General features: G+C 41.9%; 1 protein-coding gene across 2 annotated transcripts in view; it reads left to right on the top strand.

Moving 5' to 3' along the window:
• LOC132894301 (formin-like) overlaps nucleotides 1-27,232 on the top strand; it is a 121,557-nt gene that overhangs the window by 79,302 nt on the left and 15,023 nt on the right. Inside the window, exons 14-15 of one of the 2 annotated variants that reach the window (XM_060933951.1) lie at nucleotides 12,408-12,459; nucleotides 25,153-25,496. In XM_060933951.1, coding sequence (XP_060789934.1) covers nucleotides 12,408-12,459; nucleotides 25,153-25,183 — 83 coding nt within the window. In that variant the 3' untranslated portion in view covers nucleotides 25,184-25,496. Of the gene's footprint in view, nucleotides 1-12,407; nucleotides 12,460-25,152; nucleotides 25,497-27,232 lie in introns of those variants that run through there. The other variant, XM_060933950.1, reaches the window with a different exon arrangement.

Here is a 27,232-nt window from a genome sequence, read left to right as displayed (position 1 = left end):
TGGTGAAATCCAATGTTCTTGGCGTCAGTTTTCTTAATAGTAGCTTCATAAGTGTGTGTGTGTGTGTGTGTGTGATTTGAGACATCCATGAGAATTACTAAATCTATCATAGTTTGGACAACATAACATTTTCCATTCCAACTTTACAGCTTCTTCTATCCAACATACTCAGTGTTTGAATAGGCATCTCAGACACTTGCTGGCCGTGGTGTGAAAATTGTACTTGCAGACGCTCATCTGAGTCTCCAAACCTGTCATTGCTTCACTCTTGAATATTTTCTATCGTGAATACTATCATTAAAAAACTTGTAATATCTGCTTTCCAAAGAAATTCATCTGGTTAAGATCTGTTCAGTCCTTTGGGAGTAACGGCAGGTTGAAGTTGGTACAACAGAGTTCACTCTCTGCTCGCGCGATGTCGGGAAACTGCCGGTGCTTTTTGAGTCACGGGAAAGCGGTCAGGCTCTCTCTCTCTCTCTCTCTCTCTTCTGATTGGTTTCCGACTGGATTACTCGTGAATATCAATCAGATAACTTTTATCGGGATGTTCTGTAGCTCTCTCACTGTTTCCGATGAAGTATTCAGCAAAATTTTCCGTCAGCTAGTTTTGATATTATGATTAACAGAAGACTTTGAAGTGAGTTTTCATAGCTTTACCTACTTATTTTTTCAAATCAAACTGATTCATGTAAATAAATAACTATTTTGGAATATAACTATTTGTTTTGATGAAAAATATTGAGATCTTAGTGGTCGGAATGAGATTTTTAAAAAACTGGAAGTCAGAAACACGAGCGTCGATTTCAATTCAATTCATTGGAATTGTTTATTGATGTGACTCACAGTTTTGTTTTGGGTTTTTTTCCCGAGGTTGGCCTTGAAAGCTGTGAATATTAATCAAAATAATCATTTATATTCTTTCATATAAACACTAGTAGGCCTTATTTCGAAATACAAAGGTTTACAGAGCACAAAGAGGGTATTCTTTGTGAAGTATACTTTTATTACTTTTTTTTTGATAGAGAACGGTAGATGTAAATGACATTCAATGCTTTATAATTAACATTGATTTCTCCTTCTTTGTGATGTATAAATGAGAGTTAAGATCAGCTTTATATTGCACAAATAAAGCCATTTGGTGAAACTTTGAAGAAGAGAGTGTACCGATTTAACGTTTTTACCTAAATAGCATAATTAATACTAATTAAATACTAATTTGCATAATTCGTTTTTACTATTTTTTTTACTTTGTATGCAGTATACAACCGTCTATGTGCCTGACAATTTCCATGTAAATCTCTTGGAAAATAAAAAAAAGTTATTAAGAAAAAACATTTGATCTCATTGGTTAATGAGGCCCATTTTGGACCATGTGATCTTCATACAGAATATTATGGCAGCTTTCTAAAAATTAAGCCATTTTTTTCAAGCTTTGATTTGTAATATCTGAAGAGCGGATAAACATATTTCCATCCATCCATTACCTGTAGCCGCTTATCCTGTGCAGGGTCGCAGGTAAGCTGGAGCCTATCCCAGCTGACTACCGTATGGGCGAGAGGCGGGGTACACCCTGGACAAGTCGCCAGATCATCGCAGGGCTGATACAAACAACCATTCACACTCACATTCACACCGACGGTCAATTTAAAGTCACCAATTAGCCTAACCTGCATGTCTTTGGACTGTGGGGGAAACCGGAGCACCCGGAGGAAACCCACGCGGACACGGGGAGAACATGCGAACTCTACACAGAAAGGCCCTCGACAGCCGCTGGGCTCGAACCTGGACCTTCTTGCTGTGAGGCGACAGCGCTAACCACTACACCACCGTGCCGCCCAGATTTAGTGCCATTGAGAACAAAGACAGCTGATGATAGTTCTGTCAGCACCAGTTAATTTTAGTTTCAAATCTTAATCAAAGCCATGGCCTAATGGTTAGCGATGTAGTTTTAAGACCAAAAGGTTGCTGGTTCAATTCCCTGAAACAGCAAGAATAGCTGAAGTGCCCTTGAGCAAGGCACCTAACCCCCAAATGCTCCCCAGGCTGCTCTGGGTATCTTGTATGTCGCTCTGGATAAGAGCATCTACTAAATACCATTAATGTAATGGCTTAGAGTGTGATCACTGCTATGATGCTCATCTTATTGAAAAGCCATCAGTAGGAAAAGAAAACAGCCTTTTTTTTCCCCCTACATACTTGACCCCTTATACAGTAAATTGAAACATGACCATGCATGCTAATGGACAGGGAAAAAAATCCATATTATATTCCCACAAGCTGTCTGTAAAAAATTTACATTCCATGTTTTGTGTCTTCCAGGCATGAAGAGCTGTAAACCCCTCTTCTGCAACTTTTTAAATGTGTTCTTGCTAGGCATAAAGGTATAAAGACTATATTTTATCCACATTCACTGGATATGAGCAATTGCATGCTTTGATTGGCCACTCTACTACTAGGCTATCAGCTCATATACCGTGAGTAGAGAAAACAAAATGGCAGAGCGTGTTGCTGAACCAACCGAGGATGAAATAAAAACTCTACTCGAAAACAAAACCTGAAAAAATTAAAAAGCAACAAAATATGGAATGAAAGTATTTAATGGTAATAACGTATCTTTTTTTCGATAATTATTATTATTATCTCATCTCATTATCTCTAGCCGCTTTATCCTTCTACAGGGTCGCAGGCAAGCTGGAGCCTATCCCAGCTGACTACGGGCGAAAGGCGGGGTACACCCTGGACAAGTCGCCAGGTCATCACAGGGCTGACACATAGACACAGACAACCATTCACACCTACGGTCAATTTAGAGTCACCAGTTAACCTAACCTGCATGTCTTTGGACTGTGGGGGAAACCGGAGCACCCGGAGGAAACCCACACGGACACAGGGAGAACATGCAAACTCCGCACAGAAAGGCCCTCGCCGGCCCCGGGGCTCGAACCCAGGACCTTCTTGCTGTGAGGCGACAGCGCTAACCACTACACCACCGTGCCGCCATTATTATTATTATTATTATTGCATTTTTCACAAATTGCTACTGTCATTTCACCAGTTTGTTTACTTCTAAGCGGAAATGATTTTGTCGGATGTTTTGCATAAAGTATTTATTTATCAAATTTGCAAAAAAAAAAGTAAAAAATTCTCTGTTTCTGAAAATCCAGTGAATGTGGATAGAATGAAACAGTTATTCCACTCAATATCGTCAGACATGGCTTATGGCCGACTCAGTGCTACGCGCCCCATCGGCTATCAGCTCATGTACGACTCGATTTCGTGGAATAACTGTTAATTATTGTAAGGGCTTGCTTTTGTTTGTAAGAACCCAAATCACACTGATTGTGACCAATCTTATTTGTACAGTATAAAATAGACATGAGGTAATTCCCACTACTGACTTCACAGAGCCATGTCTTTTGAGTGCAACCTTTCCTGTAGGATATTTGTAAAGCTCACTTTGTAAACCGAATTCCTTTGGCTTTGCTCCTGTTTTTGCTTTTGAAGCACCACACACTTAACAGTGATATTGTCCTTCTCATGAGCTAATTCCATGGCTCCAGTCCACAAAACAGATGGAAATTAAAGTATTAGAAAGAGTGAGATTGTTTGTAATATCAGAGCTCTTTTGTGGTGGAAAAGGAGAAGCAGGTATGTTTGACTGTGCTTCAGTGGTTCTGAGGGATTATGGGTTCGAGGGGTTTGGCACAGTTTTCCATGGGCCAGGTGGAACCGGCTAGAAGAAGCTGAAGTGTTGTTTGTCTTTAGTGTGTTACACTTACAACTCAAGTCCCTACTTGTTGACTCTCTAGTTTGTTTCGAAGAGCTGTGCTGTCTTTTACGTTCATTAGTGACAGCTGACTCCACAAAAAAAAAGAAAAAAAGAAATGAAATCTTGCCGTAATGTTCTTCACAGTACTTTGTGCCAGTATTTCTGCTAACTCTGTGCTATTTCCTCACACTGTTTAAATGTGTGTGTCCATGTGTACACGTAGCAGTAGTCCATAATTCATATATGAATGCTTTACGGTGAGGTCTCAATGACAGGGTCTCTCGCAGCAGGAGACACAGGTGAACTCGAATGGCCTGCGTGCAAGCTCTTAAACCTGCCTGTGATCTGAGCAGCTTTAACATCTTCCAAACTCATTCATCCATTTTGCTATAATCCATTTACCTTCTCCCCCCACCTGGCTCCATGACCTCCCGCCCCTTTTGTCCCCTTTAACAGACCTCCCCTGCCGCTACCTCCATAGGAGAGCCCATGCTTCACTCATTTACTCAGTCAGTGAGTTATTCTCTTCTAATCTGGTTACCTTACGCCTCACTCCCACAATGCTCCACACCTCATATTCATTCATTCATTCATTTTTCAAATGAACCTTGAACTCATAAAGAATCACATAAATAGATTAAGCTTGAATTTGGGTTTATATTAAAAGGTCTGATAATAGTTTATTCATTCAGGAGAACATCAGACCTACGTGTCATGCATGTGTGAAAAATAAGGCTTGCCAAGCAGGGTATTTATTTTTCACACAATTTAAACATTTTTGATTTCACTGTTCATAGATTCAATTAGTATGCAGGCTTTCGTCTAAACGGGGGAACAGGGGCGCTGCGCCCTCTTACTCTCGGCATGCGCCCCCCTTACCGACTCCGTGAAAACATCCCAGCAACACTACGTGACAATGTGTCTGATCATCGAATACGTTATAATTGCTCCAAAAATATTTCAATCATAGTAGATACACCGCCAGACGGTGCAAAAACAATCCGAATTGGCGTTTTCCAGACTGAGGCGCCATGTTGTTTAGTTGTTTACTTGTCGCGGCTGCTCTCGCGAGATTTGACATGGGTTACATACAAGGTCAGCTGACTTGTAGAGCGAGATTTCTCGAGACTGAATGACCTTTCACCCACCGGCGCGGGAGCTTTTGACAGAAGTAGTTCGCGAGTTGTTTTTGTTGACACTTGGGCATTTAAAGATGTCATCCCGCGGCACGAAACGGAAGAAAGCCAAAGACTGTCTGGGGCAGAAGAAGATTACTTCTTTCTTTTTCAATGTTGACAGACAATTTGTTACAATTTCCCTCTCAGATAGCCTCAGAATGTCCCATTGGAGCATTTTTCAAAGGCTTTGCACGGCGGGGGGGGACAACCGGCACCATCCCCCCCCCCCCCCCCCCCCCCCCCCCCGCTTCGCTCCCTCACCATGGTGAGCGCCCTCATACTAAATTTTTCTAGAAAAAACCCTGGTATGGGACTGAGTGCTGTATATATATTAGCTTATTTTCTGTATTTTGTCCTAAATGTTGCTGTTCTATTAGTAACACTTAATTTTACTCTATATACCTTGCACGTTGGATATTCAAGTACATGACAACTTATGTAAAAATGGTTAGGTATACAGTACCAGTCAAAAGTTTACACGCACCTTCAAATTTAATTGTTTTTCTTTATTTTTATTAATTAAAAGACACTTCATGTCTTAAAGTAATGATGGATGTCGTTTCTCTTTACTTAGTCGAGCGGTTCTTGACATAATATGGATTACTACAGTTGTGGAATAGGGCTATTTACTGTATTATTATTTACTATTTACTGTTTGATCTCAAACACATGAAGAAGGCAAGAAATTGCACTAATTAACTCTTGACGAGGCACACGTGTTAATTGAAAAGCATTCCAGGTGACGACCTCATGAAGCTGGTTAAGAGAATGCCAATAGCATGTAAACGGTGGCTACTTTGAAGAATCCAACAAGCAAAGGTTGTACAAGAAGTTAGTAACCACAGGATTTACTTCCTAAATACTAGGTACGTACTGAACTGTACAATAATGCGCAACCATTCCCTATGTCTAGTTAAATGCAAAGCTCCTCAGAAGCTTAGCCAATCAGGGCTGTCGTGGCTCAGGTGGATAAGGCGCCATACCATAAATCTGGGGACCTGCGTTTGATTCTGACCCAAGGTCATTTCCTGATCCCTCCCTGTCTCTCTCTCCTGCTCATTTCCTGTCTCTACACTGTCCTATCCAATAAAGGTGAAAAAAGCCCCAAAAAATATCTTTAAAAAAAGAAGATTAGCCAATCAAATAGCTACACAGTGAGGGGAAATTAGTATATTATTTATATTTCTAGGGGCGGCATGGTGGTGTAGTGGTTAGCGCTGTCGCCTCACAGCAAGAAGGTCCGGGTTCGAGCCCCGTGGCCGGCGAGGGCCTTTCTGTGCGGAGTTTGCATGTTCTCCCCGTGTCCGCATGGGTTTCCTCCGGGTGCTCCGGTTTCCCCCACAGTCCAAAGACATGCAGGTTAGGTTAACTGGTGACTCTAAATTGAGCGTAGGTGTGAATGTGAGTGTGAATGGTTGTCTGTGTCTATGTGTCAGCCCTGTGATGACCTGGCGACTTGTCCAGGGTGTACCCCGCCTTTCGCCCGTAGTCAGCTGGGATAGGCTCCAGCTTGCCTGCGACCCTGTAGAACAGGATAAAGCGGCTAGAGATAATGAGATGAGATGAGATTTATTTTTCTATCCACATTCACTGGATATGAGCAATCGCACACTCTGATTGGCTACTCTACTACTAGGCTATCAGCTCATACTGTAGACCATGAGTAGAGAAAAACAAAATGGCGGCGCGTGTTGCTGAATCAACCGCAACACGGAATAAAAACTCTACTTGAAAACAAAACCCCAAAAAATAAAAAAGCAACAAAATATGGAATAAAAGTATTTGATAGTAAGAACGCATCTTTATTTATTTTTCAAGAATTATTATTATTATTTTAGCATTTTTCACAAATTGCGACTGTCATTTTGCCGGTTTGTTTACATTCTAAGCGGAAATGATTTTGTCACACATTTTGTATAAAGTTTTTATTTATTGAATTTGCAAGAAATATCAATAAAAATGCTCCGTTTCTCAAAATCCAGTGAATGTGGATAGAATAAAACAGTTATTCCACTCAATTTCGTCATACATGGCTTATAGTCGACTCGGTGCTACGCACCTCATCGACTGTCAGCTCTGTACGACTCGATTTCATGGAATAACTGTTAATTATACTCCCAGGCCATATATCCACTTCAAATTGACACACATACGTAACGTCTTTTGACTTCGTACTTGGATGATAAATTAAAGGAAAAACAACCTAAAATTTCATAGTAAGGTAAACGTCCAGATCACCTATTTGTGGAAATGCATGGAGCATTTTCATGCTGGAAGAGACCACTCCCATCAGGATAGAAATTTTTCATCATAGGATAAAGGTGACCAACCTGAAAGTACCCCAATGAAAGTATCATTTTAATGTAGACAGTCGAGTACATGTGTTACACGTCAAACCTAGTTAGAGGACTTCACAATTACCACTGAATTTCAAGACTGTGGTTACAGGAGGTGTGGGGCAAGTGGTGCTTTCGAAGGAGTGAGTGGAGCTTTTAAAGCCTTAATTTATTGTAGCTCTCAGCGTGCGAGTCCCATAACTTTCTAGTTAGCTACTACTGGTTTCATGTTTACAGAGGGAGAGCTCTAGGGGGGAAAAAATTCACACATCCTTTCCCTCTCTCAGCTCTCACGCCTCGCTTATGAGTGGAGTGGCCCTGCCACCTCCATGCGCACACACATGCACTCATCGAGGGAAAGAGAGGGACCTCCGGCGCCAGTCCACCCCTGCTGAGACCAACGCCATTGGTCATGGGCCGCCCCTTTTTGTCCATTATCCCACCACAGTGCCCCTCTCCTGTCATTTGGCTCACCTCTGATAATCAGCCACACACACACACACACACACACAAATGCTAAGAATGGAACGGGGTGTTTTGTAGCACACACTCAACTCCCCCCACTCTTTACCCCCAGCCTCCCCAGCTAAGACCCCAAATACCTGCCTTTGAACAATTTTTGGAGACTTCCCCCTCTTAAATCTTTTCGAGTAGGAAAGCCCCCCTCCCCCTCATCAAAGTTAAAAAAAAAAGGATGAATCAGAAAAAAATGCAATAAATCTGAGATCACAGGCTCTCTCTGGCCCTAGATAAATTCTTGCACCTCAGCCTGGCCCACCGTACACATCTGCCTTGCATTTAGACACTTTTACATGGCCGGCTCCACAATAGCCTCCATTTCTCAAGCTTTACTCCTTGCTCCTGCTTCACACACACACATTATATATATATATATATATATATATATATATATATATATATATATATATATATATATATATATATACAGTGCTCAGCGTAAATGAGTACACCCCCTTTGAAAAGTAACATTTTAAACAATATCTCAATGAACACACACAATTTCCAAAATGTTGACAAGACAAAAGTTTAATATAACATCTGTTTCACTTATAACGTGAAAGTAAGGTTAATAATATAAACTTAGATTACACAATTTTCAGTTTTACTCAAATTAGGGTGGTGCAAAAATGAGTACACCCCACAACAAAAACTACTACATCTAGTACTTTGTATGGCCTCCATGATTTTTAATGACAGCACCAAGTCTTCTAGGCATGGAATGAACAAGTTGGCGACATTTTGCAACATCAATCTTTTTCCGTTCTTCAACAATGACCTCTTTTAGTGACTGGATGCTGGATGGAGAGTAATGCTCAACTTGTCTCTTCAGAATTCCCCAAAGAAAATAATTTCTTTACACCACAAAGGTGAAGGCTACAAGAAGATCAGCAAAGCTTTACTTATCAGTCAGAATACTGTAGCAAAAGTGGTACAAAAATTTAAGAAAGATGGAACTGCAACCATCTCACAGAGACGTCCAGGTCGTCCACGGAAGTTAACACCTCGACAGGAGCGTCTTCTGATGAGAAGGGTTGAAGAAAATCGGCATGCAAGTTCACTGCAGTTATCTAAAGAAGTAGAAAGCCAAACTGGTGTGACTATTTCCCGTGACACAATACGGCGTACACTGCAGAGGAATGGCATGCATGGATGCCGTCCACGAAAGAAGCCTCTCCTAAAGCCCAGGCACAAAAAAGCCCGCCTAGAGTTTGCCAGGGCCCATGCTGACAAAGATGAAGACTACTGGGACTCTATACTCTGGAGTGATGAGACCAAGATAAATGTTTTTGGAACTGATGGCTTCAAAACTGTATGGCGTCGCAAAGGTGAGGAATACAAAGAAAACTGCATGGTGCCTACAGTGAAACATGGTGGTGGCAGTGTCCTTATGTGGGGCTGCATGAGTGCTGCTGGTGTCGGGGAGCTGCATTTCATTGATGGCATCATGAATTCACAGATGTATTGCTCTATACTGAAAGAGAAGATGCTACCATCACTCCGTGCCCTTGGTCGTCGTGCCCTTTTCCAACATGACAATGATCCTAAACACACATCTAAGGCCACTGTTGGATTTCTGAAGAAGAACAGGGTGAAAGTGATTCAGTGGCCAAGTATGTCTCCTGATCTGAACCCAATCGAACACCTATGGGGAATTCTGAAGAGACAAGTTGAGCATCACTCTCCATCCAGCATCCAGTCACTAAAAGAGGTCATTGTTGAAGAATGGAAAAAGATTGATGTTGCAAAATGTCGCCAACTTGTTCATTCCATGCCTAGAAGACTTGGTGCTGTCATTAAAAATCATGGAGGCCATACAAAGTACTAGATGTAGTAGTTTTTGTTGTGGGGTGCACTCATTTTTGCACCACCCTAATTTGAGTAAAACTGAAAAATGTGTAATCTAAGTTTATATTATTAACCTTACTTTCACGTTATAAGTGAAACAGATGTTATATTAAACTTTGTCTTTTCAACATTTTGGAAATTGTTTGTGTTCATTGAGATATTGTTTAAAATGTTACTTTTCAAAGGGGGTGCACTCATTTACGCTCAGCACTGTAAATATGAGAGAGTGAGAGAGGATATTATACGGTTGCGTGAAGATATGAAGTTTATCTTCAAGAAACATATTCACGGGTGAGCGAAGCGAATGAGTGAAAAGATTTTCAACAGAAGATAAACTTCATATTTTCAAGCCAACGTGTGATTTTCTTTTTCATATATAGACACATTCACAAACAAAAATTACCCAAATTTATCAAAACAATTCATCGATTTCCTCAGAAGTGACATACAGAGATTTATGTCACGGTTTTGGTTCTCCATGTCCCAGATGTAGCTCGTATGAAAAATACAAATGTCATCTTTCCCAGTAAATCACTCATGTCCATCTAATATATATCAAAAATATTCAAACCATTCAAAAAAGTAGTTGAGCCGTTGTCTTTTCCTGTCTGCTTCAGGGCATCGCTATTTTTAGGCTGCGATCTGTCGAAGCATACTTCGCTTCAACTTCAACTACTATACAGATTAAATGTACGGCTTCAATGCTTTTACGCTAAACTCGTAAGAATAAGCGGAAATAAATCAGTGCAATAAATGTGCAAAATAATAAATCTATTATTGTGTCGTACACTTTTTTAAAAATGTACTCGTGGTTCAGTTGAAACTGTTGCTTGTGAAACTGAAAGCGCAGCACACTGAAGATGCTTAGAGCTTGATGATGGATGGACGGATGCAATATCTACAGCAGCGTTTGGGTGGGTTTTCCATCATATTCCACTCCACACTTAGTAGCATCCGAAAAGGAGTCTGGATCAGCCTTTTTAACTTGGCATGCCACTGAGTTGACTTTAATCTCACTATGTAGGATTGGACATCGACATGCAACGCGCATCTCTGAATGCATCCCGTGGTGCAAGGCTCTTATTATTTAACTTTTATTTAGCTTTAAAGGAATGCAAAAATTCCTGCAGAACGTGTTCCTTCGGGAGCAGGCGAGAGTGGGCTTGAAAATCGGTCTCTCACATACGTCTATCCTTCATGCAAAGTGATAACATGTTAATAGTCCATTTAACTGTATCTGACACGGTTGTACTCCTAACTCGATTCTTGGTAAAAGCTAGGTTACACTCAATCGTAAGCACAAGAGACAGTCCCTTAAAGACTTAGGCTACATCCACACGACAACGGCAACGAGATGTTATTTAAAAATATATCGCGTCCAAATGGGCAACGATCAGTAAAATATCAGGTCCATATGGCAACGCAACGCTTGCTGAAAACGATGCAACACACATGCCACACCTCTAGGGGCGCTGTAAGACGGTCCCTTCGGAGACACCAGAACAATAGAAGAAGTAAGGACGCATGCGCATAAACTATTATGCACGAGACTTCATATTAGCCACAAAGTCAGGAAAATCTGTTCGTAAAATTACATTATAATGACCAAATACAATGAAAAGTATTTTTCCAGTCTCACCTGTGAAAGGTAATCCCATGTGATCTCGTTTGGACGGCAAACCTGTTGGTACAGTTAAACGCAGCACATGAATGAGGCATCTTTATTCTCCGCTTTGACCCATCCAATATGGCGGCGAGGATGACGTATGATTCTACGTGGAAGGCGGCGTCTTTAATGGTCCGGAATAAATTGAATGCTACACATTGATGGATTAATTTGTTGTTCTACGCCCTTTTTGAGGAATGTATTGTAGGACTTAAACCAACATCTGAAGAGGTGAGATCGCTCCTTTTTTTCCCTATTTTTGCTGGCGGGATTGACTCTGCCCTAAGGGCTATTTTCTCTCTCTCTCTCTCTCTCTCTCTCTCTCACTTTGCACCATTACACAATAAATATTCACAGTGAAAATATTTTGTAAGCGCGTTTCATGAACCAAGTTATAGGATTTGTTGACAACTCGCATCGAGTTCGTTACACTTCTACCCGGCGTGAAGCACTGACAGTCATGTGGTTGTGACGTCATTGTAAACAAATCCGTTCTACTCATCCAGACGACTTCGCAACGGCAACGTTGCCAGATCTTTCCACTCTGGAACCCGTTCTCAAAAAGATTGCGTTTTGGGCACCCAAAACGCCGGTGCCGTGTGGACGCCAAGCCTAAACGATAAGCAATTGTATCGGAGTCAGCTGAATCCGTTGCCGTGTGGACAGGGCCTTAGACTAGAACATGAACATCCGATCTTTCTCTTATTTAAATCTCCCAGGATCGTCTTGTGCGTGTGACTGTAGAATTGGCTTCGTCTAGTCGGACATATTTTTCGACTAACACTGTACATTTAGTCTGCTTTCTTTACTGTCTGCATCTCCTTACCGTCTGTATCACTGTTTTCTCCACAGCCTGACTCGCTGACTTGTTAATGCCTTAATCGATTAGTCTGTGTAACCCCTACTGCTTCTTCTGCACCAAAACATTTTGGAACGTCTGCTATTTATCCAGAACCTTCCAAGTTCAATCCTGAGTGAAACAATAAACAGCTCTATTTATTACATGCATAACATCACTATTATTCTGGCACCTTTATAAGTTTAGATTTGTACTGAGTATCGAGTCTTTCTTTCGTCTGTTCTTTCTGCAGCAAAAGCAAAGTATGCAGCTGAAGATGACCGCCTCAACGCTGCCCAGAAAAGGTAGGACATCCATTAGTTATTACGAGAGCCTTGTGTTTACAGTATTTGTTATAAGTTTGGATGAGAAACTGTGCATCGCTACGCATGGAAGTGTATGACATCCACCGGGGAGCACAGCCAAGTGAGATTTATGAGAGGTGTCAGCCAGGCATCGCTGGCTATTCTACACGTTAGGAACAGATAAGCAAAGACCACCTCCTCTCAGCATCGGATAATAGTAATGCTTCACATTTGTATAGTTGTCTACAGCAATTAGAACTAGGTGATAAGGAATCAGGAGAGAGAGAACACTCAGTTACCGGCTAATGTTATGGTTTACACCGGACTTTGTTCATCTAAAATCAGAGGGAGCTCTAGAAAGATTCGAAAGTATCTCTGAACACACTTTAAAAAATTGTGCCAAAGAGACACTTTGGCTCTTTTAGGTTTTTTTAAAATAATAGAATGCCTTTATTGTCATTGCACAACAAAATTTAGTTCATCATTGGAGAGCAAAGCCACTGCGTACATGCACGCCGCCAATGTTGGGCACTTCAGCCCAACCCATGTTAACCTAACTGCATGTCTTTGGACGAAACCCATACAGACAACATGCAAACTCCACACAGAAAGGTCCCCATCAGCTGCTGGGCTCGAACCCAGAACCTTCTTGCTGTGAGCCGACAGCACTAACCACTACACCACCGTGCCGCCCATTAATAAGAATGTAAAATATTGTTATTTCAAGGTTAAAATTATTAGATAGTCCCTCATTTTTGGGACATTCCCCCAATTCCTCTCAAACCCCAACACACACATCCAGAGAGAGATGGGCAACTTCTCTTTTGTCATACAGTCTTATCACTTGCATCAGTGGCTCCCATGCAACTGGTTTCGGTGATTTATACAGAAACGTTCGACTCACAGATGCCAAGCTCTGGTAAGAAAGTAGCTCTGGAACCTTTCATTGAGGGAAAATTACTCTTGACATGACAAACAAAGCAATTGATTATTTTCCCTTGTTTACATAGAGACAAGGGACCATGGAAACAAGGCAGAATTAATCCATAAATCAAAAAGTGTGCATGCATACTAAATCATTTCGCCCAGAACATCGAGCCTGGCTTTATCTCAGGATCTCCTAATTAGCCGACGTTGACTGCAGTAATACAGCAGAGGTTAACCTCCTTGCCATGACTCCACTCTCATCATGGTGTTGAATTGACTAATGTTGATGTTGATCAAAAGGCCCTAGCGGCTAAAAAAGCTTTTTATTCCCCATTAATTTACTCCTCGAACGAGACCAAAGAGCTTGTCCAAGGAGACCAAGGTGGTGTGAGTGGTACGCCTCAATTTCCCATGAACACACCTCATTAATGTGACATGCTGGTGATGGATATGGCTATACACTCAAACTCCTGGAGCTGGGTGGGCGTTCATACCAGAGGGGACTCTACCTTTGCACAGTTACACTGTGTGGCCTGTGTGTGTGCCAGATTTCTTTTGAAACTGTAGCTTTGATCAGTAATTTTGCACCGCCAAATACACTATTTTCATCATGGAGGATAATAAATAAAAGCAAGAACCAGGTACAAAAAACATATTTGCATAATTCTAACTGGTTTATTAATAATGTTGATGTTTTTGAAGTGTTTCTTTAAAAAGGAAAAAAAATCGTATAAGATGTATGAATGGAAATAAGATTCCTTACCATTTTGTTTGTTTGTTTGTTTGTTTTTTTGTATAATTTCATATATTTATACCACAACACTGTTCCTTATTATAGATTCCCTAATTTTTTAGAAAGTATTGATTTATTTTCTGTAACAGTAGCTTTGAGAGTTGTCAGCTGTAATTCCAATCACTGGTATACAGTATATTAATGTGCTCATCTAATATGTTATCACTTCCCCCGAATATGACTAGAGGTGTAACAATACACTCTGGTCATGCTTTCGATTCATGCTACTGACTTCATGATTTGATTCAATTCAATTCTTGGAATATTTTGAACCAAACTGTAATGAAGAAATATTATGACTGAAAGACACCATTTTTTTTTTTCTGAATCAGAAATAACGTGAAACAGTGTGGATTTTTGTTTGTGTTTAACTAAACGAATCAAACATAGCTATGAGCGGAGGTTTAGTATTGTAAACAAAACACATATAAAGTCGTGGCCAAAAGTTTTGAGACTGACACAAATTTTGGTTTTCTCAAAGTTTGCTGCTTCAGTGTTTTTAGATCTTTTGGTCAGATGTTTCTATGGTGTACTGAAGTACAATTATTAGCATTTCATAAGTTTCAAAGGCTTTTATTGACAAATACATCAAGTTTATGCAAAGAGTCAATATTTACAGTGTTGACCCTTCTTTTTCAAGACTCCTGCAATTCGCCCTGGCATGCTGGAGATCAGCTTCTGGGCCAAATCCTGACTGATGGCAACCCATTCTTGCATAATCAGTGCTTGGAGTTTATCACAATTTTTGGGTTTTTGTTTGTCCACCCACTTTCTGAGGATTGACCACAGGTTCTCGATGGGATTAAGATCTGGGGAGTTTCCTGGCCATGGACCCAAAATTTCAATGTTTTGTTCCCTGAGCCACTTAGTTATCACTTTTGCCTTGTGACATGGTGCTCCATCATGCTGGAAAAAGCATTGTTCATCACCAAATTGCTCCTGGATCGTTGGGAGAAGTTGCTCTTGGAGGATGTTTTGATACCATTCTTTATTCATGGCAGTGTTCTGAGGCAAAATTGTGAGTGAGCCCACTCCCTTGGATGAGAAGCAACCCCACACGTGAATAGTCTCAGGATGCTTTACTGTTGGCATGGCACAGGACTCATGGTAGCGCTCACCTTTTCTTCTCTGGACAATCATTTTTTCAGATGTCCCAAACAGTCTGAAGGGGGCTTCATCAGAGAAAATAATTTTTGCAGACTGCAGAGGACTGGGGTAAAGTTATTTTCTCTGATGAAGCCTGTAAATAGAGCTCCAAGTCGGCTAAAATGCCCTACTTCCATGGCCTCATTCTTGAGCAATGTAGATTGCAGAGGCGGAAGCCTGGGGTCAATTGAAAGCTAATGAAGAGCTCTTGTTAATGGTCATAACATGGTTGAATAACCATATAAACTATAATGTGTGTTGGTCGTTGTGATCCGGAGCTGTTGTTCATTTCACACGTGCAGATGATTCCCGGTAATGGTGCAGGCTCTCCACTAAAGAATGCAATCATGTGACCAGCGTGCTCTCTGTATAATTTAACTCTGTGACTAATAATATACAGTTCTGTGCAAAAGTCTTAGGCACCCTATTTTTTTTCCATACAAACTTTGTTATACAGTGGTGCTTGAAAGTTTGTGAACCCTTTAGAATTTTCTATATTTCTGCATAAATATGACCTAAACATCATCAGATTTTCACACAAGTCCTGAAAGTAGATAAAGAGAACCCAGTTAAGCAAATGAGACAAAAATATTATACTTGGTCATTTATTTATTGAGGAAAATGATCCAATATTACATATCTGTGAGTGGCAAAAGTATGTGAACCTTTGCTTTCAGTATCTGGTGTGACCCCCTTGAGCAACAATAACTGCAGCTAAACATTTCCGGTAACTGTTGATCAGTCCTGCACACCAGCTTGGAGGAATTTTAGCCCATTCCTCCGTACAGAACAGCTTCAACTCTGGGATGTTGGTGGGTTTCCTCACATGAACTGCTCGCTTCAGGTCCTTCCACAACATTTCGATTGGAGTAAGGTCTGGACTTTGACTTGGCCATTCCAAAACATTAACTTTATTCTTCTTTAACCATTTTTTGGTAGAATGACTTGTGTGTTTAGGGTCGTTGTCTTGCTGCATGACCCACCTTCTCTTGAGATTCAGTTCATGGACAGATGTCCTGACATTTTCCTTTAGAATTCGCTGGTATAATTCAGAATTCATTGTTCCATCAATGATGGCAAGCCGTCCTGGCCCAGATGCAGCAAAACAGGCCCAAACCATGATACCACCATGTTTCACAGATGGGATAAGGTTCTTATGCTGGAATGCAGTGTTTTCCTTTCTCCAAACATAACGCTTCTCATTTACAACCCCGATTCCAAAAAAGTTGGGGCAAAGTACAAATTGTAAATAAAAACGGAATGCAATAATTTACAAATCTCAAAAACTGAGATTGTATTCACAATAGAACATAGACAATATATCAAATGTCGAAAGTGAGACATTTTGAAATTTCATGCCAAATATTGGCTCATTTGAAATTTCATGACAGCAACACATCTCAAAAAAGTTGGGACAGGGGCAATAAGAGGCTGGAAAAGTCACACACATCACATCACATTATCTCTAGCCGCTTTATCCTTCTACAGGGTCGCAGGCAAGCTGGAGCCTATCCCAGCTGACTACGGGCGAAAGGCGGGGTACACCCTGGACAAGTCGCCAGGTCATCACAGGGCTGACACATAGACACAGACAACCATTCACACTCACATTCACACCTACGGTCAATTTAGAGTCACCAGTTAACCTAACCTGCATGTCTTTGGACTGTGGGGGAAACCGGAGCACCCGGAGGAAACCCACGCGGACACGGGGAGAACATGCAAACTCCGCACAGAAAGGCCCTCGCCGGCCCCAGGGCTCGAACCCAGGACCTTCTTGCTGTGAGGCGACAGCGCTAACCACTACACCACCGTGCCGCCCGCTGGAAAAGTGAAAGGTACAAAAAAGGAACAGCTGGAGGACCAAATTGCAACTCATTAGGTCAACTGGCAATAGGTCATTAACATGACTGGGTATAAAAAGAGCATCTTGGAGTGGCAGTGGCTCTCAGAAGTAAAGATGAGAAGAGGATCACCAATCCCCCTAATTCTGCGCCGACAAATAGTGGAGCAATATCAGAAAGGAGTTCGACAGTGTAAAATTGCAAAGAGTTTGAACATATCATCATCTACAGTGCATAATATCATCAAAAGATTCAGAGAATCTGGAAGAATCTCTGTGCGTAAGGATCAAGGCCGGAAAACCATACTGGGTGCCCACGATCTTCGGGCCCTTAGACGGCACTGCATCACATACAGGCATGCTTCTGTATTGGAAATCACAAAATGGGCTCAGGAATATTTCCAGAGAACATTATCTGTGAACACAATTCACCGTGCCATCCGCCGTTGCCAGCTAAAACTCTATAGTTCAAAGAAGAAGCCGTATCTAAACATGATCCAGAAGCGCAGACGTCTTCTCTGGGCCAAGGCTCATTTAAAATGGACTGTGGCAAAGTGGAAAACTGTTCTGGGGTCAGACAAATCAAAATTTGAAGTTCTTTATGGAAATCAGGGACGCCGTGTCATTCGGACTAAAGAGGAGAAGGACGACCCAAGTTGTTATCAGCGCTCAGTTCAGAAGCCTGCATCTCTGATGGTATGGGGTTGCATTAGTGCATGTGGCATGGGCAGCTTACACATCTGGAAAGACACCATCAATGCTGAAAGGTATATCCAGGTTCTAGAGCAACATATGCTCCCATCCAGACGACGTCTCTTTCAGGGAAGACCTTGCATTTTCCAACATGACAATGCCAAACCACATACTGCATCAATTACAGCATCATGGCTGTGTAGAAGAAGGGTCCGGGTACTGAACTGGCCAGCCTGCAGTCCAGATCTTTCACCCATAGAAAACATTTGGCGCATCATAAAATGGAAGATACAACAAAAAAGACCTAAGACAGTTGAGCAACTAGAATCTAGAATCCTACATTAGACAAGAATGGGTTAACATTCCTATCCCTAAACTTGAGCAACTTGTGTCCTCAGTCCCCAGACATTTACAGACTGTTGTAAAGAGAAAAGGGGATGTCTCACAGTGGTAAACATGGCCTTGTCCCAACTTTTTTGAGATGTGTTGTTGTCATGAAATTTAAAATCACCTAATTTTTCTCTTTAAATGATACATTTTCTCAGTTTAAACATTTGATATGTCATCTATGTTCTGTTCTGAATAAAATATGGAATTTTGAAACTTCCACATCATTGCATTCCATTTTTATTTACAATTTGTACTTTGTCCCAACTTTTTTGGAATCGGGGTTGTAAACCAAAAGTTCTATTTTGCTCTCATCTGTCCCAAAACGTTTTTCCAATAGCCTTCTGGCTTGTCCAAATGATCTTTAGCAAACTGCAGACGAGCAGCAATGTTCTTTTTGGAGAGCAGTGGCTTTCTCCTTGCAACCCTGCCATGCACACCATTGTTGTTCAGTGTTCTCCTGATGGTGGACTCATGAACATTAACGTTATCCGGTGTGAGAGAGGCCTTCAGTTGCTTAGAAGTTACCCTGGGGTCCTTTGTGACCTCGCCGACTATTACACGCCTTGCTCTTGGAGTGATCTTTGTTGGTCGACCACTCCTGGGGAGGATAACAATGGTCTTGAATTTCCTCCATTTGTACACAATCTGTCTGACTGTGGATTGGTGGAGTCCAAACTCTTTAGTGATGGTTTTGTAACCTTTTCCTGCCTGATGAGCATCAACAACGCTTTTTCAGAGGTCCTCAGAAATCTCCTTTGTTCGTGCCATGATACACTTCCACAAACATATGTTGTGAAGATCAGACTTTGATAGATCCCTGTTCTTTAAATAAAACAGGGTGCCCACTCACACCTGATTGTCATCCCACTGATTGAAAACACCTGACTCTAATTTTACCTTCAAATTAACTGCTAATCCTAAAGGTTCACATACTTTTGCCACTCGCAGATATGTAATATTGGATCATTTTCCTCAATCTTATCTCATCTCATTATCTCTAGCCGCTTTATCCTTCTACAGGGTCGCAGGCAAGCTGGAGCCTATCCCAGCTGACTACAGGCGAAAGGCGGGGTACACCCTGGACAAGTCGCCAGGTCATCACAGGGCTGACACATAGACACAGACAACCATTCACACTCACGGTCAATTTAGAGTCACCAGTTAACCTAACCTGCATGTCTTTGGACTGTGGGGGAAACCGGAGCACCCGGAGGAAACCCACGCGGACACGGGGAGAACATGCAAACTCCACACAGAAAGGTCCTCGCCGGCCCCGGGGCTCGAACCCAGGACCTTCTTGCTGTGAGGCGACAGCACTAACCACTACACCACCGTGCTGCCCTAAATAAATAAATGACCAAGTATAATATTTTTGTCTCATTTGTTTAACTGGGTTCTCTTTATCTACTTTTAGGACTTGTGTGAAAATCTGATGATGTTTTAGGTCATATTTATGCAGAAATATAGAAAATTCTAAAGGGTTCACAAACTTTCAAGCACCACTGTAGATTTCTGTTTTATGAAAAAAAAATTGTATCTGAGCAGCATATTACATAAGAGACCACTTTTCAGATTAAAAAGAAAACATAACAAGAAGACAGAGTCATCTATATCCCCCACCCTATATACCAACTATAGACCAAGTTTCAAGATATTATTTGTCACATTTTTCAAGTTCTGCTGCAGGAAACCAACCCTACCTCTTTACACTGACCTCAGCAGCCCATGGCATAAACCCACCGGCCCTTTGGTCCAGGTGAGCTAAAAATTAAAATTTCTCACATTTCTTAGTATCAAAAGGCACATATACATTACTTAATCAACACATATACAGGTAGTCGTCGACTTACGACTGCGTTTGGTTACGACTGACCGGTTGTAAACCGATCTGGTCGTAAGTCGGCCTGTGTTAAATGAACGTAAGTATATTGTGATGTGTAATGATATTGTAATCATCTTAAAGTCTTATTTTATCAACATTTTCTTATTTCATTACCTTGGCTCATTATTTGGTTTGAGTCAAACACTGCATACTACACTGCGTACAGTACAATTCGTTTAATATGTGCAAAACAAAAAATACGAAATACAGGCGTGAAATATAGAAAACATTTTAGTTTGAAACATACCAAAATACAAGTGTAAAACAGAGCAAAATACAAAACTTAATGACCGCTGGCATCACTGGTGCTTGGCTGTGGGTCGTCTACGTCATCATCAGTTGTTACAGCACTCGAGCTGGCAGGAGAATTTGCTTGTTTCATAAACCAGGAGCTGGGGCGGAAACTGTTGTACGCGGTGAGAGGCTGGATGCTGGGCGCTGCCAGGAGCTGGGGCGGAAACTGTCGTACGCTCAGCTAGCTCAGCTGGGAAGCACTTGCCAGTCATAACCAGACGGTCGTAAAGTTGATCGGTCCCAAGTTGCATAGGTCGTAAGTCGACGACTACCTGTACCAACTTTCAAGACCATAGCACTCATCGTTTTCAAGTTCTGCGCCGGAAACAAAACCTACCCCTAAAACTAACCTGAGAGACTAAGTCTTAAATTGTTTCCATGGAAACATGAAAAATTTAAATTTCTCAAATTTCTTAGTTTGAAAAGGCACATCTACATCACCTTGTTAACATGTATACCAAGTTTCAAATCCATATCATGAGTAGTTTTGGATACATGCTCCTGAAATGAACATTGCTCTTAGAAACTAAGTCAAAATCTATTTTGTATGTAAAAATTTGAAAAATACTTTTTTTTTTCCAAAAATCCAAAATAGCAAAAGGCACCAGCTCACATGTTGCTTGATATGTATACAAAGCTTCATGAAGATATCTTCAATAGTTTTAAATGGCCTGGAAACGAAAACATGACCGGCCGGCTGGCCGGACGGACAGATGGAACCCATTTCTATATCCCCTGCCAAACTTCGTTTGGGTGGGGGATAATGAAGGCTCCTGGGTTTTGGTGCAAAATGAAGAAGCGAGTGTGGCAGTCAAAGTGCCCAGAAGAACTGCGGCTGGTTCTGTAAGATGCTCAGTAAAACCTACAGCTCATTTCCTTATAGAACTGCACTCACTGTACCTGAGACTACTATTTTTTTTTAAAGCAAAGGGTCGTCTCACACCAAATATCGACTTTGCTTCATTTATTATGGCTTACTGCTGTTCATAGTATTTTTTAATGTTGAAACATTTCATTTCATTATTTTTAAGCCATTTTTGGTCTACAGCATTTCTTTCCATGTGCACAAGACATTTGCTGTTCAACAAAGATGCATAATCATTCATATGGAAGAATTTATTTAACATTTATGGAAGTTGCCTCCAGTGTCACAACTTTGATGACACGGAAGACTCCGTAGCATAAGAGGAATAAAACACTCTGGGACATGCTGTTAATAATACCCAAATTTGGGGTGGTAACAGTAACTGTATTTCATCACGCTACAGTATCTTTGATTATTTTCCTATAGCAGTAAACCCTCTCACCTTTAATTACCTCCGCCAAGGAGGTTATGTTTTCGGTAGCGTTTGTTTGTTTGGTTGGTTGGCTGGTTTGTCTGTTAGCAACATTACAGAAAAAGTAATGAACGGATTACTCTGAAATTTTTTCCAGAGGTGTGACTGGGCACAAGTAACAATCCATTAAATTTTGGTGGTGATCCGGATCACCTTCTGGATCCCGGATTTTTTTAAAGGATTAATTTTTTCCCCATTGAAATGAATGGGCGCGTGACGCAAAAAACAGATTTTTCCTTCTGTAGGCCAAACCGTAAGGTGTAAAGTCATGAAACTTGGTACACTGATAGAGGAGTGGACCCTGATTGATTTCATCAAGTTTCATGTTGGTACGTCTCATGCTGGGCGGCACGGTGGTGTAGTGGTTAGCGCTGTCGCCTCACAGCAAGAAGGTCCTGGGTTTGAGCCCCGGGGCCGGCAAAGGCCTTTCTGTGTGGAGTTTGCATGTTCTCCGCGTGGGTTTCCTCCGGGTGCTCCGGTTTCCCCCACAGTCCAAAGACATGCAGGTTAGGTTAACTGGTGACTCTAAATTGACCGTAGGTGTGAATGTGAGTGTGAATGGTTGTCTGTGTCTATGTGTCAGCCCTGTGATGACCTGGCGACTTGTCCAGGGTGTACCCCGCCTTTCGCCTGTAGTCAGCTGGGATAGGCTCCAGCTTGCCTGCGACCCTGTAGAAGGATAAAGCGGCTAGAGATAACGAGATGAGATGAGATGTCTCATGCTCTAGCGCCACCAACTGATCACAGTCTTACATGCGTTCATGCACGTAACTTTTGATCCGTATGTCCAATTTTCATAAGTCTGGTGCCGTTGGAATCCTTGGAGCTAGACGATTCCAATGCACCCTATGACGTCATTCTCCGCCTCATTAGATTTTCCGCCATTTTGAATTTTGTCCAAAGTGAAGGTAGAGTGACCCTGGCCACATGTTTTGTCCGATCATCATGAAACTTTGCACACATGATCTCCAGTCCATACCTAATGAATTATATTCGTTTCGCTCTCATACGTCGAAGCGTTCACCCCTGGCAGCCAATCAAATTCGATGGCGAAGCCACCAAACAGTAAGTGAGCTCATATTACGGAAACGCTTTGATGTATCAAGACCATATTTAGTGGCATGACTTTGGACACCATCCAAACTACCCTCATCAAATATGGTGTCATTTGGCCACTAGGGGGCGTCACGATTAGCAAAAACGTATTTTGGCTCATATCTCAGAAACGCTTTCATGTATCAAGACCATATTTGTTGAGATGACTTTCGGTACCAGTTCATGTACCCTCATCAAATTTGGTGTCATTTGGCCACTAGGGGGCGCCACAATGAGCAAAAACGTGTTTTGGGTCATATCTCTTTACGGATTTAGAATTACATCTACATTTTCATGTTAGTGATGCTCTGGGATGTCCCTGTAAAGAACCTTGCCAGCCTGTCATCTCTGTATGAGAATCCGCCTTGTGTCTTGGCCAAACTTTCGCGTGTTGACACAAAACTTGTCGTGTGGGCGTGCGCTCGCCTCTCTTGCCGGGTCGCCATGGCGGCGCACCTGAGCAAGCACACTTTCACATTTTCTCTGGAAATGCATTCTAGTTATTATTATTTCCTCCGCCAAGGAGGTTATGTTTTCGGTAGCGTGCGTTTGTTTGTTGGTTGGTTGGTTGGTTGGTTTGTCTGTTAGCAACATTATGGGAAAAGTTATGAACAGATTGCTCTGAAATTTTTTCCAGAGGTGTGACTGGGCACAAGTAACAATCCATTAAATTTTGGCGGTGATTCGGATCACCTTCTGGATCCCGGATTTTTTTAAAGGATTCTTGGCGGAGGTCTGCGCTCTCCGAGTGCTTTTCTAGTTTTCTTTATTATCAGTTACTTTATTGTATGACCTCTGATGTTATACAGAAAAAAAAAATCAGGCTCCTGAAATCCTGTAAATGTTCAGAGATGTCAGGAGAAAATGCATATGCGTTCGAAGACAACAGCGAATTCTCACTAAAGCAGCCATTTTGCGAACATTTGTTACCTCCGCCAAGGAGGTTATGTTTTCGGTAGGGTTGGTTTATTTGTTGGTTGGTTTGTCTGTTAGCAACATTACAGGAAAAGTTATGAACGGATTGCTCTGAATTTTTTTTCCAGAGGTGTGACTGGGCACAAGTAACAATCCATTAAATTTTGGCGGTGATCCGGATCACCTTCTGGAGCCCGGATTTTTTTAAAGGATTCTCGGCGGAGGTCTGCGCTCTCCGAGTGCTTTTCTAGTTCCTTAATAAACACATGTAGGATCGTATAAAACGTGATCCACTCTGAGTTTGAAAAAAGTTTGCTTTGCAATGATACTTGAACTTGTAAATGCTTATAATTTGATTCAATGTGATTTTGTATATCACTATCAGCAAAAGAAATGATCACAAAGCGGCGTACCAAAATCCAGGGCTCGATCAAAAGCAGCACTGGGAATAGTGGCAAAGAAAAACTCCCTGAGATGGAATAAGGAAGAAATCTTGAAAGGAACCAGACTCAAAGGGGAGCCATGTATTCGCTCACCGGTCACTTTAATAGGAACACTTGTATGCCTGCTCACAGTTTGCATGGAATGGTGTGAAAAACAAAAAACAGCTTGCATGCAGAGGGTCTACAGGCTGCAACACTTTATTGTTGAGAGAGATCAGAGGAGAACAACCAGACTGGTTTGCGATGACAAGAAGTTTATAATAACTCAAATAAGCACTCCTTATAAACATGGTGAGCAGAAAAGCATTTCAGAACGCATGACACATCAAACTTTGGGGGTGGATGAGCTACAATAGAATAAATCCACATCAGGTTCCTCTCCTGTCAGTCAGGAACAGGAATATGAGGCTACCATGAGCACATACTCTTCGAAACTGGACAATTGAAGACTGATTTAAAAAAAAAAAAACAGATCATTTTTTTCCCTAATTTTCAGCTGTTCAGTTTGGATGAGCCTGTGCCCATGATAGCTTCCACTTCCTGTTCTTGGCTGACAGAAAAGGAACCTGGTGTGGACTTCTGCTGTTGTAGCTCATGCACCTCAAGGTTCAGTGTTTTGTGCATATGCGATGCTTTTCTGCTCATCACGGTTGTAAAGAGTGATTATTTGAGTTACTATATGATGACTATCTAGCCATTTTTCTCTGATGTCTCTTATCAACAAGGCGTTTCTACCCACATGACTGTCGCTCACTCAGTGTTTTTTGTTTGTCGCACCATTCTGGGTGAACTCTTGACTCTGTTGTGTGTGAAAAGCCCAGTGTGGCAGCGGGGGCGTGGTCTAGCATCGGTCTGTGACAGGAGGGCAGAGTCGGGGAAGTTAAGTGGCAGAATCATTTCACCTGTTGTTAATTGATGTTTGTGTGTCTTCCCAGGGACCGCGCCCTTCTTAAGGAGAGAGAGTGAGAACAGAGGGACTCTCTCGATAACCAGACAGCTAATGTGTGTGCGTGTGTCTGTGTGTGCGTGTTTACAGCTGAAAAGCTGAATAAAGAGAGTTTTGTATGCTCAGTTCTGTCCTGCCGTCCTTCTGTGCTCCACCCCTTTACACGAACTGCCACACCCAGCTTCTGAAATACTCAGACCAGTCCATCTGGTACCAACATCCATGTCACGCTCAAGCCGTCAGAGATCAGACTTTTTCTTCATTCTGATCTTTGATGTCAACATTAGCCAAAGCTCTTGACCTGTATTGTTTTGCATTGTGCTGCTGCGACATGATTGGTTGATTAGATAACTGCATGAATGTGCAGGTTTACGTATGTTCCGATTAAAGTTGATGGTGTGTGTGTGTATTAAGAAAATGTTGCTTGATTCGAATGATGTTGCAACAGGAAAGCAGAATAAACCAGTTAAAGCAATATGACAAAGGTGTTCTTGACTGAAGTGTCAGCTCGGCTATTTACTGAGATGTGTAATAAACTTCTCAATATTAAGTGGCATGCCAGCTAATGCGTGTGCTGTCTCTGAATCTTTTCTCATGGTCTTTGATGTTGGCCTCTGTGCCTCTGGGGATGCATCGCAGAACAATAACCTATTTTTGATTAGAACCATCTTTTCTTTTGATCGCCTTCTTCATCTGTTTGTTATAATGTTCTCATCTCATCATCTCTAGCCGCTTTATCCTGTTCTACAGGGTCGCAGGCAAGCTGGAGCCTATCCCAGCTGACTACGGGCGAAAGGTGGGGTACACCCTGGACAAGTCACCAGGTCATCACAGGGCTGACACATAGACACAGACAACCATTCACACTCACATTCACACCTACGGTCAATTTAGAGTCGCCAGTTAACCTAACCTGCATGTCTTTGGACTGTGGGGGAAACCGGAGCACCCGGAGGAAACCCACGCAGACACGGGGAGAACATGCAAACTCCGCACAGAAAGGCCCTCGCCGGCCACGGGGCTCGAACCCGGACCTTCTTGCTGTGAGGCGACAGCGCTAACCACTACACCACCGTGCCGCCCTTGTTATAATGTTATAAATAAAAAAATTAGGATGAAACTTTCGACAGGAAAATGGCATAATCATATATACAGGCCTTCAATTTGTAGTTGGCAGTCAACTTAAAACTTGATTTCTGATGATCAGAGCTGTTAAGAAAATTTAAAAAAAAATCATTGACTAAATAGCACTTATTGCATTTGTGTAGAAGTTTGGTGTTATCTGATTTGATATACCACTGAGCTCAGCATTTATTTCATTACAGAAGGTCAATTTCATATTCATTGATAAAATCACCTTGGAAGTGTATTGTTTAGAGACGTGATATTTTATACAGCAGGCACAAAAATAAGGTTAAGGGCAGACTGTCTAATGGTATCTGAGCTACTCTGTCAATGAAAAAACTACTTTCCCACAGTTATTCTTTTCTGTAGTGAATGATTCACACGGGTGGTGGCGATAGACATGGTGGCACTTTAGGTAGTATTACAGCTTCAGCGCTCCAGGGTCACAGATTTGATCCTGAACTCAGGTTTACTGTCTGCATGTTTTTCTTTGTCCATGTGGGTTTCCTCCAGGTTCTCTGGTTTCCTCCAACCTCCCAAAAACATGCCTGTAGGTGGATTGGCTGTGCTAAAATGAGTGTGTGTGAGAATTGGTATCTTATCCAGGGTGTATGTTTTAGGATAGACTCTCTAATGGCAATCTTTCAGAGGTCCATCCACCATCCGTAACCGCTTATCCTGTCCAGGGTCGCAGGCAAGCTGGAGCCTATCCCAGCTGACTACGGGCGAAAGGCGGGGTACACCCTGGACAAGTTGCCAGGTCATCACAGGGTTGACACATAGAGACAAACAACCATTCACACTCACATTCACACCTACGGTCAATTTAGAGCCACCAGTTAACCTAACCTGCATGTCTTTGGACTGTGGGGGAAACCGGAGCACCCGGAGGAAACCCACGCAGAGAACATGCAAACTCCACACAGAAAGGCCCTTGTCGGCCA

Source organism: Neoarius graeffei, chromosome 11 (genome assembly GCF_027579695.1).
Source record: "Neoarius graeffei isolate fNeoGra1 chromosome 11, fNeoGra1.pri, whole genome shotgun sequence".
NCBI classification, from domain to species: domain Eukaryota; kingdom Metazoa; phylum Chordata; class Actinopteri; order Siluriformes; family Ariidae; genus Neoarius; species Neoarius graeffei.
Note: the sequence above shows the minus strand (reverse complement) of the source record. Positions and strands in the feature narration are given on the sequence as shown.